At 41.4% G+C, this 15423-nt stretch overlaps 1 protein-coding gene across 1 annotated transcript in view; it reads left to right on the top strand.

Moving 5' to 3' along the window:
* OTC (ornithine transcarbamylase) overlaps positions 1 to 12985 on the top strand; it is a 38277-nt gene extending 25292 nt beyond the window's left edge. Inside the window, exons 6-11 of the mRNA XM_054184947.1 lie at positions 875 to 1028; positions 8600 to 8722; positions 9407 to 9460; positions 9566 to 9715; positions 10785 to 10922; positions 12926 to 12985. Coding sequence (XP_054040922.1) covers positions 875 to 1028; positions 8600 to 8722; positions 9407 to 9460; positions 9566 to 9715; positions 10785 to 10922; positions 12926 to 12985 — 679 coding nt within the window. The remainder of the gene's footprint in view (positions 1 to 874; positions 1029 to 8599; positions 8723 to 9406; positions 9461 to 9565; positions 9716 to 10784; positions 10923 to 12925) is intronic.
* The last annotated feature ends 2438 nt before the right edge of the window (positions 12986 to 15423 follow it).

The following is a 15423-nucleotide window of genomic DNA, read 5'->3' on the forward strand; positions in this document are numbered from 1 at the left end:
CATGAAAACACACAAAATGCTACTTCAAAGTCAGGCTTCAGGGCCTGATTAAAACACAAAAATGCAGAGAAATGCAGAGCTCCAATCCATATTTAATTTATCTAAAGAATTCAGAGCATACTGAGTATGCTATGCTAATCCACTATGCTAATCTCTGAGTCTTTCACACTTTGGCAAATGAGTTTAAGGCCAGAGTGGTACGGTGATCCCTGCGTGCCCCTGTCTCTTTGCTGAGTTTCAAATTTGGACATTACTTTAATGCAGATACCATGTGTGTCATTACGCAGGTGTGTAGGTAGGAGAAAGAACAGGCTGGTGTTGTTGGCCTCCTGTTTCTGTGTTCATTACAATCAGTAAATAATTGTGATACTCTAAAACAGATCCGTATTCCTAATCCTCACAAAGGTCAGGCTACCATACAGAGACACTGTAATGTTCAGTCAATGCTACGTTTGTTCTTTGCTAAAAGACTCAAGAAATCTTATACCTTCTCTCTTCTGAAGTTATCCAGTTCTTCAAATGCTACGCTGCTATGCAATCTCTTATCTTATTTCAGGTACCTTAACATTTATTGATGTTACATCTATAGCTACAGTCAAATGCTAAAGATAAAAAAAACATAAAATACAGCAGCCGTTTTCATTTACTTACTATAGTCTGTCGATAGGTAAAGCTGCTTGCTTATTAGCAGCATGTTAAATGTCTTCATTTAAGTGTGTTATGCAGGCAAGATAAATTATTCAGATAGCTGAAAAAAAAATTGATTCATTACCACCATTACCACTTCTTATTAATATTTACGTGTTGCCCGCTGAAGAGTGAAACAGGGATATAGTTGTTATGTTTGACTTGGGTATTTTCTGCCGTCCTCCAGGGTGCTGTCCGGCATGACAAATGCAATCTTGGCTCGAGTTTACAAGCATAACGATCTGGACCTAATGACGAAGGAAGCCACGATACCAATAATCAATGGATTGTCCGATTTATACCATCCTCTCCAGATTTTAGCTGATTATCTAACTCTTCAGGTAACAATATAATCCCCATTTAATAACTTTTTTTTTTTTTTTGCTAAGTCTTCGTAAGTATTTGGGAAAGTCAGGTTCAAAATCATTTATTCCTAGGTTTTTCTAAGTGGTAATTACGTGGCACTTGTTATTTAAAGAGATCTTCATCCAGTAATACAATTAAGGACCTGTTTAATTTAAAACAATTACCTCATCTTATCAGCTGTAGTGGGACTGAAGTTAAGCGTAAAAATAAGTACGTCATTAAGAATTAGGCTGCAATTCAAAAAATATACAGGGGGCTTTACATATTAAGATAAAGGTGAGATGGTTTCTCAGCCAAAGCCAGTGGAAGTTTTTCCACTGACTTAAAAGACCTCAGTAGTTCACTCTTGATTCCTCCCTAACCTATGAACAGTTTAAAAGGAATCACTATCCATATATTAGGAAATTGGTTGAACAAATTTGTTTTGAAAAGCCAGTTAATGCTACCAGTGCAAATGCCTAGTGTTCAGGCACTTAAACCTATTTAAACTTTGCTCACATCAAAGAATAGCTAAAAAAGATCATATTGTGTAGTTTAATATAATGAAATAGTTGATTTGACAGCAGGATGTTTTACACATAGAATACCAGATGTTTATCTGTGAACAGAAGGACTATGCTGTTTTACAATCAGTTGAGAAACTGGCTTATAAAAAAGGTTGTTATACTGCAGTGCTGGTTGACATCTATGACGAACTCCTCTGACCTTGTTTACGTTCTGAAAGAACAAAAATCACACTGGTTAAAAAAGGGAGGGCAGAATAATTTCCTGATTCATTCAGCTGTGTTTCTCAGCTGTCGAAGACTTCGCTATGGGACATTCAGTACATGGAAAAGATCTAGTGGGAGTAATATTAAATTATTCATGCCTTAAACTGTAAGTACTGAAAGACTCATATGTTTATTGAAAATTACTTTTTCCGTACTTTGATTAGGTTTTTTGTAAAATTTTCAGTACTGAAAGTGAAGAGATCAGCAAAAATTGGTCAACTTGAGACTAAAACGCGTCACATACCTCAGGATAAGATACATTTGCGACATCACATTGAGCCAGCCTCAATGAACTGTTCAAATTACGTAAGACAGTAAGCTGTAATGAGAACATCATCAATCACTAAGTGTCATAATTTAATTTAAAGACTGTGCGCAACTGTAAACCAGGTGAATCTTATGGTTGTGTTTTGCTAACACCTTAGTTAGTTATTAGCATTTTATCACTTGTGAATAACAGGCTTCAGGAATAACCTGTGACTCACAGTCTACACAACTATTGATTTCTCTGCCCCTAAACCTGGTTTAATCAGGCCTCTGACTACGACACCAAAGTTCAGATTGCTGTTGCCCTGTGTTCCATCTCCAATCAATGAAGAGAGTCCACTGAGTACCTCTATCACCCTCTAGAGATGCAGCTCTTTCTCTACTGATCTTAGGGGGAAACCTATGGAGATCAGCAGAATGAGTACATGTGCTTGTTGATCATCCTCTGCTCCTCCTCCATTGTGTCCTTGTATAGGGCAGCCATGGTAGAAGCTCCAGGGGAACATGAGCCCACAGGCTCGACGTTTCCTTGATTTGAATACCTAGGGCAGCAGCAACAGCAGGTGGGTGTCCTTGTGTCCTGTGGAGGACATCTTTGGAAAGAGTGTCCCTGCCCATTTTGCATGATGAGGAAACAGGACCATAACAGTTGTTGTTCAAACAAAAGAAACATTTGACGTGCAGAGGTATCACGACAAAGTGAGCACTTACAGACATCTCAAGGAGTGGCTCAGCTTTTGCACAGCCATGGAAGATTTTTCAAATTTGCAGCACTTTCCCAGTCAGCCTGATAAGCAGAGCACTGTTTCCTCCAACTGTCCCCATCTCTCCCCCAGTCTTTCTAGTGTATTCCTTAGCCCAGAGTTTGTCAGGAGGTCTTTAGAGGGCAGCTGGGTCCCCATCCCACTTTGCCAAGGGCAGGCTGCACCGCTGCTTTCTGACCCACTTTCTATTCTTTCTTTCTTACCCAGGAGGGAGGGGGCAGGCAGGGGGGAGCTCTGGGCAGCGCTGTGGGTATTGGCACTGCCTGCTTTTTCCCTTTCTGACCTGCCCCTTTTTCCTCTCTGCACTGTACTGAGGTGGAGAAGACCGGTCTTACAGCCAGTAGCATGCAATAAAATGGCATTTTAATTATATAGCAAAGTAGGATTAACGCTTGATGAAGTGTGAGCCACGGGGTCTAGTTGTTACTTACCACCATCAAACTTCTTGTGGGATTTTTGGCAGGGTAAAAAGATGTTATCTGAGTACTGCCTGCAAGATTAATATAGGGATGTTGAATAGTACCACTGATTCTTTAAATGAGTTGAAAGTTCATATATAAGATTTGGACTGCTTTCCTGCAATGCGAAGGCAATTTATTTGATTTATACATACATGAAAACTACAATAGCGGTACACACTGCTAGTCTTATATTTAAATGTAGCTACAGATTTTGTGAAGCTTATTTCTCTTTAAAAATGTCTCTTCCTTATCTCTGTAAATGTTTTGTGACTGAATCTGGTCCTCCCTGCTGTCATTACGTATACAAAATGTACCTTTTTTTTTTTCTCATCTCTTTTCTCCTGCTGCATTTGCCAGTGGAACACTCTGGCCCTCATCATGCTTAGCACATTTTTATTCTTCAGTTTTCTAAATCCTATTAATTTTGTGATGCGCCTTCTTGAATCCTCTTCAAGCACTTTCTCCTTGGTCTGAAGCTGCCTAATTTCCTGGTTTATTTTGTCAGAATGTCTTCTTTCTTATGGCTTCTGAATCCCTTTTCACAGGTGCATTTTAATGTGGTTATTTTAGTGTAGTCTGTTGCGTTCCCCAAACAATGCGGCTGGTTTATTTTCAGGGCTGTCAGTTCTCATTCTGTATTCAGGATGTTCTTGTCAGATCACAAAATGTGCTCCTGTCATGAATATTGGGGTGAGATTCTTCAAGTTCAACATCGTCTTGCCCAGTGCCTTCTTCCTGAGCAACCTGGAGCCCCTCGTATGTTTGACAACTGAACTCTCTCTGCCCTTTGACACTGTGGTCAGGATTAATGCCCTTTATTATGCCAAGAGAGATGTTTTTCTTAGCATACATGCTACCCGCTTTCTTAAAATTTGGGTTGAGCTGAGTTTGCTCTTGAGTTATAACCCACTAGAAATTGTAAACATTATGCAACCCGATCATGAGGGTTTGGGGATTTGGCCTTTAAAGCCTATGAGTTTGTGTGCTGGTACTGTGCACACGCAGAGCCACCACTTTGCTTCTCTGCCTATGCTGAAGGCATGTAACAGCCACTTGCTGAGTCCACGCGGTACCTCTCAGTCTCCTGGCTCACAACTGCTCTGCGAAGCTTGCTGGAGGGCAGCATCACACAATTTGTATTCTGGGGACAAGTTGAGTATTGACATTGTTTCAATTGATATTAATGTCACTGACCAAATCAGATAACTTGTAGCTGACTGCAGGATGACCAGACTGGTAATTAGAGTGGATCCATATGCCACTAGCATTTTATGTCACTGGTCTGAAGGGAAATTTCTTTTTCAGAAAGAAATGGTTGACATAAGAAATACATCAGCGATTGCTTTTCAAATAGTGTTGCCCAGCTTGAAGGGGGCTGCCATATCTTCTCAACTTCTCCTTTATATGTGACCCAAAGAGCTCAAATTATTATAGTCTTCAAATTCCTCACCATCATCCTCCTCATGGTTATTCTAACAATGAGAAATCCCACCTAAGATCTGGACTGAGCTCTAGAAATTACTGCTTCAATAACCGTGACAAAAACCAATGCAGGAGAAGAAAGGTAACTGACCCAGCATCTGCCTTCAGCTCAGTTTGAAAGCTGGTAGATCCAAGTTTGCCCAGTTTCTCATTTACTGGATTGCACTGTCTGCCAAAGGCTAAAGCTTTGACTAGTGCCCCACTTTCCATTTTAAAATTTGACAGACTATTGATTCATTATTCAAAAGCTTGTTTTCATTGAGGGCTGTTATGACTGTTGTGGTCAAACATTTCAGAAGTAATCTATAATGGTGTCAGAGTTTCAGCCTAGCTGGAAGCCAGTCCAGGCAGAGGCAGACATGAATGTCCCTAATTAGTTAAACCAGTCTTCTCTAAACATACAACAGTGCTAGATCACTGAGTATGCTTATTTTTTCCCAGGGTTTGATACACTGCAACCATGGATAAGAACAGAATGAAATATTGTAAAAGCAGCATGAGGATGAGAAAGTTGACTGTATAATTGACATTAATCATTTATCAGGGATTTTTCATGAGAATAGCAAAGCCAAGTTTTGTAGCACTACAGCAGCAATCACTAGTTTACCAAAGAGGCATTCATAAGGGAGAAGGGCTCTGGACTTTCTAAATATGTTATTTTTTATTAGGAGGGTAAATATTTTGAAGTCAGGTTCCAAATGTAAAGAGAAACTGCAGAACACCCAAGCAGGTACAAAGCCTACATCAATATAACAGAGTCTGGAAAAGCTGGGAAGGGATGTTAGGAGAAAAATATCTTCAGAGGCTCAGGTGATCCGCATGTATTGTAAAGGTTCTGGTTAAACCTGGAGTGTTACCACCATGGCAAAACACTTTTAGCAGGATTTTTTCTGTGCAGTTGTATAAGCATATACAATAAAACGGGGGGTTGGGGGGTGGGGGGAATGGAATGTATGTCTCATATACAGTAGCTTTCATATTGCCTCAAAGCTTTCTGATTCTGACCAACACAATCATGTCATCTTTCCTGAAAGGTGAGGATGTATGCCTATATGCAGTACAGTCACAGTACTGTGAGCTGCCTTTAGATGAAGAGGTTTGACTTACAGCAGCAGCGTACCGGTGGCAGCATAAAGCTTAGCACAGGATACAAAACAGGCTCCACTACCACACACACAGCATGATTCTGCCTTGTCTACGACTGCCTCCATTAGCTAAACGTCTTCATTAAAATTAGCTCAGCTATGGCTACTCTATACAGTAGTCACTGCAGATGTGGCTTTGCAATTTGCAGTGCATATTGAGGGTCATTATACAGACATCTCCAGTACTTCATATTTTACCTGTAACAGCTAGTAGCTTGGGAAAACAGAGAAAAGTATTTAGTGTGCACTGTGCTTCTTTTAATGCAGAGTAGCAGCTGGTAATAAGGAGGAAGTTATTTAACATAGTAGTATATTTGTGACTCACTAGTCAGTGCTTTGAGCATTACGGGCTACAATGTCTATTTTTAAACAGTAAGATCAAAAGAACTCAGGGCTGTCTCATTTGCTCCTGGCTGCAGCTTCATGTCTCAGCTGTCACTAAGCCCTAGCTGGAAACAAGCCCTTAAATGAATGCTTTAGTTTGGCCCTCTCCTAGGAGCCCCATTGCTAGGAGATGTGGAAGGACTTTGAAAGATCCTGAGAGACCTGCAGAGCTGTTACACTGAAATAACTTCCATATCCACAAAGTCTTGATTTGCTGTTCTGTAAATGCCCTTGCATCAAACCTCTGCCAGTGAGCCTGCTGCTAACAAACTTTGATTGAAAAAGCGATAGTTTTACAGTACAATACAATAGTTTTAGCCTTTAAACTGTAGGCAGCCTAGGACTCTATTAGGTTCAGATTTCAACAACATTTTAATGTCATTCAAGATTTCAAGTGCTGCTATTTTTGACTCAAAATTGTGGTCACCAGCAGAAATGCCAATAACTTTGTTCTGGAAAAACTTCACAACTATTTGTTTAGGAGAAGGTGCTGCCAGGAGAGGAGGGGGTAGTCCCAGCCCTTTTCCTCTTCAGTCTTTTGGTATCTTTGCTGCGACTGCCTGCAAGGTTGCCAGTTAGTACAGCTCTACAATGCGGATGCTAATCCACTCTGACAAGCATTGAATCATGTCACACAAAGTGTTGAAACAGTGTCTGGCTTCCAGCTACTACAGTGCAATTGTGGCATGGCCCAGTTTTGAACTAAGAATAAAAGGCTTTCCGTCATGTCTTTAGTCTTTTGCGTCGTGAGGTGGAGTTGTACAGAGCAGGCATATAGAAGTATTTGTTTACGTCTTCGCAGACTTTCTGATATCAACTTAAGTACCCATAAACATGCATACTTAAAACAAAGCTTGCAAGGGCATTATCCATGAGCCAGCAGTGTGCCCTTGTCGCCAAGAAGGCCAATGGCATCCTGGGCTGCATAGGGAAGACTGTGGCCAGTAGGTCGAGGGAGGTCATTCTCCCCCTCTACTCTGCACTGGTGAGGCCACAACTGGAGTACTGTGTCCAGTTCTGGGCTCCCCAGTTCAAGAGGGACAGGGAACTACTGGAGCGAGTCCAGCGAAGGGCAACCAAGATGATTGTGGGACTGGAGCACCTCCCTTATGAGGAAAGGCTGAAAGAGCTGGGACTCTTTAGCCTGGAGAAGAGAAGGTTGAGGGGGGACCTGATTAATGTTTACAAGTACCTAAAGGGTGGGTTTAAGGAGGACGGAGCCAGGCTCTTTTCAATGGTTCCCAGCGACAGGACAAGGGGCAATGGGCACAAGCTAGAACATAGGAAGTTCCGTTCAAATACACGGAAAAACTTCTTTACAGTGAGGGTGACAGAGCACTGGAACAGGCTGCCCAGGGAGGTTGTGGAGTCCCCTTCTCTGGAGATTTTCAAGACCCGCCTGGATGCAGCCCTGAGGGATGTGCTTTAGGCAACCCTGCTCTAGCAGGGGAGTTGGACTAGATGATCTCTAGAGGTCCCTTCCAACTCTGAAGATTCCGTGATTCCGTGATTCCGTGAAGGGCCTCAAATTGTCGTGCTCTGGAAATATGAAACTCTTGGTACTCTTGTTCCTCCTTAGGCCTTATCTGTTGGTGGCTGAGGGCCAGAGTGACTGCACATGTACAGGCTGTAACTGCCGTCAGGCAAAGCTACAGTTAATGCTGTAATGCTGTTTCAAGTTCGGGTAATCTACACTTCAGAAAAATCACTGCACTCTTTGGCTGTACAACAGGGAGCAAACCCTGCAGGCCATGAGTGGCACAGCTGCTTTCAAAGTACTGCTCTTTGCTGTCCCATACAGCTTTGGCAGTTAAAATGCAGTTTTAAGGACATGGCCACTGCTGTGGCTGCAGGGAACATAGTGTAGAGACAACCAAGCCAGAGCAAACCTAAATAGGGATACTGTCACAATTTGGGGGGAAGTCGGAAGGAGTGCTATCCTAGGCATTAGGACTACCTCTCAATTAAGAATTTCTACTATTCCCTAATACTTATGAGCACCAACCCATGGCTGTACAGCTTTGGTGCTGAAGTTGCTGTGTGTCTGGTGCTGTAGCACTTGGGTCTTCATGTAAGACATGGGGGGCTTTCCCTCCCTGATCATCCTGTAGCTGTAGTAAGTTCAATTGAAGGTATGGTTCCATGCAGCTAGCATTTGAAGGTAGCCAGCCTTCTTTGCACCAGACCCATCTGATCAGTCCCTCCTACCTAGGGCATCACCTTGCTCAGCTCACCTGGAACATAACCCTGGGGCTGTCCAATTCATTTCGCAGGAGCACTATGGTGGGCTGAATGGGCTTACTGTCACCTGGATTGGGGATGGAAACAATGTCCTCCACTCCATCATGACGAGCGCTGCAAAGCTGGGAATGCATCTGCGTATTGCGACTCCCAGGGTAAGAAAGCCATGCATATGGAGTAAGGAAGGCGAACTGCCCGTTCTTGTTTCAGCCACTTGAATACTTCCCAAGGGCCTCAGCTAGTGGTGCCTGCCTGTGTCTTCAGCGCCAGCTTTCAGAACCAAAGTTCAGAATCCCGATTCAGTTATTTTGATGCAAAGCGGGAGTAATTCTACTGAGTCCAACTTCAGAAGGGCTGCGGGGAATTCATGACTGCAGTATAAATCACGGAGGATGATAGTTGCATTTGAGACAGTGTTACACAGTCATCCAATGCCCTCTCACCCCCCAAAAAAATTTGAAAGTTGTTTCAGATTGGTGGAAGTGTCACATCTTGGTTGGTTCAGATTGGTGATGCAGATTTTTAGAATGCTGCATTGTAATACAACATAAAATATAAAACAAACAATCAGTTTAGAACAAAAAATTAAAAGATGTATAGGCATGTCATTCTGTAACTGTTGAAATAGATTCTTCTTACCTTATCAGAACACTTTGCACCAGTTTATCTCCAAAATAAACTTCCAACAAAATCAACCTAATTTCCTCAAGTTTTACAGTTCTGAAAGACATTCTTCTTTGCATGGCAATTGGTTCAATCAATATTTTTCTAACCGGTGTTAATAATCAGTAAAGATCTTATATATGTTCCATGATGTTACCTATCATCTCTTTTGGCAGGGATTTGAACCAGACCTCAGAATAACTAAAATAACAGAACAGTACTCCAAAGAGGTAGGAGCCTAAGAAATAGCCTAGTAGAGTAGTTTGAATAAAGTTTATTTTTGTTACAAATGAGTTTTCTTGTCTTCCTGATATTCCTTATTTTATTCCCATTAGTATGGTACCAAGTTACTTTTCACAACAGATCCTTTGGAAGCTGCAGACGGTGCCAATGTCTTAGTTACAGATACATGGATAAGTATGGGACAAGAAGAGGAAAAGAAAGAAAGACTAAAGGCATTTCAAGGCTATCAGATTACAATGCAGGTAAAAACTGAGATTTAGTTTTTGTTGATGCTTTAACAATTTGCATTTACAGGAATCAACATCAGCAAAGCATGGGTTTGGTATTATTTTGAGTGGGGCCATGCAAAAACCACATGCAAACCTCCCTCCAGTTTGAAAAACTCACAAAGATAACAAAATTTATGTTATCTTATACACTTCACGTGGCTTGGCCTCTTTCAGAGCTTTCCAATGAAATCTAACTCCAGAACATGTGCAGGAGAGCTAGCCCTTTACTTCTTTATGACCTAAAAACTATTTCTAACTTTGTATTTCCACTTTGCTACCAGAAATGATCCCTTATATTTCACTTAGAATGGGCAGCTCACAGATTAACTCTTAAATGCCTGGGCAGCATTTGGGGCAATTTTGCCTATATCTGTCGATGAAAAAAGCACCAAATATATTTCTTTAAAATCATCTAGTTAAAATGCTTATCAGCACAAAATCAGTTAGAAAAAACATAAAGTCATAAACTATTAATTGTCCAAGATAAAAAAGGCATTATCCTTGCTGATCGAATTACTGGTTTAATTGACTGTATTTTAACATAAGTTCACAAAATACTATTGATGTGTATGTCTCTGAACTGGCCTAAAATGCTTTAATTCGTTGTTCATTGGTATTAGATCAATATATTATGAGTGACAATATCAAAAGAAAAAAATTATAGCCTTTTAAATCATGCTGTAGTATGTTCTTGTTGCAATTGGCGATAGTATTATATTACTGTATGGCATTCAAATAAAGATTGCAGTTTATCGATCCGCTAGGACACTGGAATTTTTACTCCCCTACTAAAGCCAAAGAAATAGGAGTAAATATTCCGCTTTTGTGAAGTCAGCACTGAACTCTTGCTGACTTAAATGGGGATATTCCCATCTTATTCACAGATGAGGAATTCTTTTGAAGTCAGTGGAATTCTTCTGAGTTCATCATCCAAGTAACTAGAGTGAGAGCTAATATAAAATGTGTTAACATTTTTACTAGTTAAAGATTTTATTCATGTCCTCACATATTTATTTATTGTTATACGCTTTTTGGTCTACAGACTGCAAAGTCTGCTGCTTCCAACTGGAGTTTTTTACATTGTCTACCCAGAAAACCTGAAGAAGTTGATGATGAAGTGTTTTATTCTCCACGGTCATTGGTTTTCCAGGAGGCTGAAAACAGAAAATGGACAATTATGGTAAAAAAAAGAAGATAACAGTAGTTAGAGGTTAGGGTCATCTTCTATTCTGCCTTACATTACAGGCTTGGACTCAGCTTGGTTCCTCAATAAATAGTAAATGTTAATCCCTATGTTTCAAATGCACCCCACAGCACATCACAGTTTTGACTATAGGCAACATATATATGTAGCACAAACACTTCTGGACACAAATGTGACCTATTTTGAGGATAATCTGCTGTTGCTTGACCCAGTTTTTATTACTAAGTGAAATCTACAGTATAAACTGTAATTTTTTTGATATTTAAATCACTGGGTTTAAAGATTAACTCAGCTCCTCAATTTTAAAACACTTTTAAACGCTGAGGTCTTACGGACTGGTCTTAGAAACTACAATTTCTCAAACACTTAAAGCTAGAGATTCTGCAGTTTTCTCTCAGGAAAAACTGCCACTGACACCAGTGGGATCTTTCCCTGAGAAAGTGCTGCCAGAGCAAAGCTTTGAAGGACCCTGAAAAGTTATGGTGTGGGTAATACTGTGTCATCCATGGGAACCATGAGAGGACACTTGGCATTTAACATAAACCATAACTCCCCTCTCAGCATTCCTAGAATTTCAGAAAATTACTGACAGATCTCAGCAGCCCATTATTTATTGTCGGCTTTAGAACCATCATATTGACAAAAGCTAGTGGAAACCTTCAGAGTTGAAAAAAACACCCAGAAATGGCACTGCTGTAGCTCTCAGATGAACTCTAGATGTGCTCTGGGTGAATAAGTGGTTGACTATTGTATTTACCAAAACCTCAGATTTTGGACACAATCAAAATTATTAACAAATTTGTATTAAATTCATAATTTTGGCCTTAAAATTCCAAAAAGTGCTCATATTTTTATTTTAATTTTGCCATGTTTCTAATTGCCCTAAATATGATTTTTTTAAAAAAGAAAACAAACCGTTTACTTTGGGTTCCAGCTGCACTTTTTGAGGTAAGAAAAATGTCATATTTGTATTTTATCAAGCTATGAAAATAACGAATGCGTGGGTCTTGTTTAGATATCATTTTCTACCGCAGTCAGCTCAGACAGCAAACTGAAAAATAAATAATTTGCTCAGCTGTGGTTCCTAACAGGGCTGACATGGGTAGCAGCGAGGGGCTGCACAGCTGCATGTTGAGTCCCCACTGTATGCCTGGGGCTGGCTGTCACGCTGAGCAGTGCCGAAGGGAAAGGAAGGACAGAGCAACAAGACCACAAGAACCCTTGTAAAATCCCGTTCTGGGCCAAAATAACAATTTGCAGTTCAGACGTTGCTGTGAAATCACAACAGCGTGAACCAGGTAATACCTTGTCAAAACCAAGCAAGAACGGGGCTTGTGATGCACACAGGTGTGGGGAGGACGGCAGAGCTGCTGCAACGCCATGTTTTATTTAGCTGCCATGCCCATTACTCTCGTTTCACAGCCATACCTAAGGTTTGTTGGAGTACTAGGGGAGGGCAGGGGGTGGGTAGTTGGAGCACTATTAACCGCAGTGAGGATTTTCCATGTTTTACCACAGCAAGTATAGCTAAACTGGGATAAATTTCAAAGTCCTTATTCTAGTGTGGCTGTCGCTGATGCTAATGAAAGTTCTGCTGAAATCCACAAGCAAGCCCACGTGCCGTTGGCTTATGTACAGCGTCTCCTAGCAGTAGCTGAGGATACAATATGAGACACCAAAAAGGCCTCAGCATGGGGGCTAAACATGCTTTGTCTGCATTTCTCCTAGGCTGTCCATTAATGTATTGTGTCCGCACTGAGAAAGCCTATCAGCTATACCACAGAACATCCTAACTAATTTTCAGCTCTTTCCTGATTCATCGTCAGAAATTCTAGCAGATAAATCTAAGTGTGCAGCTTTTGTCAGGGCAATAATTTTCAACACAAGACTTTAGAGCTGGAAAATATTTCCCCCTTATTTATTTTTATGGGGTATCTGTTTCCAACGTGATTGGATTTTTTCTTTTCTTCCCCCTCTAGGCTGTCATGGTTTCCCTGCTGACAGATTACTCACCACAGCTACAAAAGCCTACATTTTGATGCTTGGATTCCTGCCAAGAGAAAAATATTCCTCATCGGCAGAATAGTCTGGTCCGCAAATACATAGATCTCCTTCAGAAAGGAGCAAAGCAATGAATGATTCCCTAATAAAACTGTATATTTATCTGTATAATATTGCACTACATTCGCAAAAATGTTCGAGACAATGAACGCCACTGCAAAAGCTGCTTTTCATCTCGATGCTCCAAGTTGGCTATCCTTTCTAGTGATCAGCATCATGGAACATTTTCCAAGGTTGTACTTCAATGATTGGCTCTACCGGCATCATAGGCATAGCATAGGCTGCACATAGCTGTGTTGGAACTTGTATCGTATAATATGTCAGACATAAACGTCTCCCTAAACGTGTCCATTTAATCGCTGATCTGAGGGAGCGTGCGCAGAGAAGCAGTGCTTTACTGTTTGCCTTGGTTGCCGGCACTTCCTGGGCACCCTGGCTCCTGTTTCTGTTCTCCAGCCAACCTCCAAATCCTGCTCCTGTTTGACACCAAAAATATAGAGACCTTGTGAGCATGATCTTTCTCCATGGCATTCCTGTGGGCTGGCACAGGAGGGTATTGCTGCAGAATTGGAATAGAGCAGCTTCCGCAGAGTAGGATGTGGCAGAGAGAGACGGCTGGAAGGAACCGGTTCATCCTTTGTCCATCTCCCCTGGACCTTCACTCCCTAAACAGAATTTTGGCTAAAGAAGCACGTTTTCTATGTCTTTTTTTCTAAGCAAGCTTGAGGGGCACCATATGATGGAGCTGTATGCAGCTCCTTTGCAGAAAGGATTTGCTGCGTTTTGTCTGGCACTGTAACATGGTGTACATGTCACCTAATCCTTCTCAGTAGTAAACAGATTCATGACATTTGTAGTTTTTTGCGATGGCTGGATGTGTGTGTTTAATTTAGGTAAAGCTTTGAGTACTATTAAAACCCACCTTCTTTATTGTTGCTAATTAGTTTGAAGAATAAGTTGATTTTTTTCCTTGCTATAATACTGGAACAACATCTGTTGATTTTTTTTAAACTCTGCAGACGGGTTTCCATTTTCTGACCAGCTGCAAAACATTATTTAATTCCTTTCGAAATTGGAGTATGCTGCTGGGCCACACAGATCACTGAAATGAAAATAAAAATACATTTGTTTATCTACCCACTTATGACTGATCCGCTGTTTTTGCAGGCGTTTGTGTGTCTCTTGCTAAAATTAACATTTTCCATTACAGCTTTACAAGGGTTTCAATACTTCAGTGATCATTTACACTTCAGCAGAGATCTAGCTGCATCGATGATGGAGAAATGGAGTATGTGCTAGAAATCAATATTTTACTGCCTGATTTAGGATGTGGAGAAGAATGCATGCAGTACAGTATATTTCTGGTTGTATTAAGTCCTGCTTTGTGAATTAGAGTCCAGTTCAGAAGGTCCTTAAAAGTATGGTTGGTCCTCTTGGAGCTTGTGAGCTGTTCGAGTGCTCACAGTTGTAGATGCCCTTACTAACCTGATTGTAGTGCTATCTGAGAGTAAGACAACTAATTTTGCTAGTCCTTCCATAAAAAAACCCCACATTAATATCCATTTTATTGTGTTGATTAATGTACTATCAGTGAAGTCAGGCAGATTTATAATAACGAAGCTGTTGTGTTAAATGTTTCACGGTGAACAGATTAACGATTATTTGCTACTCTTTTGCTTCTCTGTGCTCTGATTAGAGCTAACGTGCATCTAGGTTATCGCAGAGTCTTTTTATACGTAGGAATCTGAGCAGGATGCCAGATATCTGAATCCCCGTGACATTTTTAAAACACACACAGAGATCTGCTGCATCGCACGTGAGCCATGGGATCCGGCATTTCCCGGGGAGGTAATTCCACATGGTTCTATTCCTCTGTGAACACGTATGGCAAAGGATGGTGGCAGCCCTTGCACAAACTGCTCACGCCGTCGGCTATTCTGATGCTTTTTAGAGGTAGTGGGCGGCCTTAACACACACGTGCTGGGAGCCACTGACCGTTGCGTGGAAGCGCTGAACGTGCCGCACCTTCCTGCAGGCGCAGTGCCCAGTTTGTGCCGTGTGCTGGGAGCCAGACACATCCCGGCGGGGCCCACTTACTGAACGCGTGCAGGCTGTCGGCACGGTGCATGCAGAGCAGAGCTGGCACTTTCCTAGTGGCGTTGGGTTGGTACCAAATAGGCTTGTATATTTCTGCCCTGGGGACCCAGGAATATGGTGCCCTGAAGGGTTTCTATTCTGCCTGAAGGGACTTTTGCCGCCTCCCCAATGCAGCAGAACCGCACTGCGAGGCTCAATCCGCTTGCGCAGGTCCCAGGATTGCCAGGTGGTAGCATGCAAGACGATGGTATTATTATGCCATCCAGGCTCCTCATGAATTCATTACTTGAATTTACAAGTGATGACTACAAATGCGGTG

Source organism: Rissa tridactyla, chromosome 1 (assembly GCF_028500815.1).
Source record: "Rissa tridactyla isolate bRisTri1 chromosome 1, bRisTri1.patW.cur.20221130, whole genome shotgun sequence".
Taxonomy (NCBI): Eukaryota; Metazoa; Chordata; class Aves; order Charadriiformes; family Laridae; genus Rissa; species Rissa tridactyla.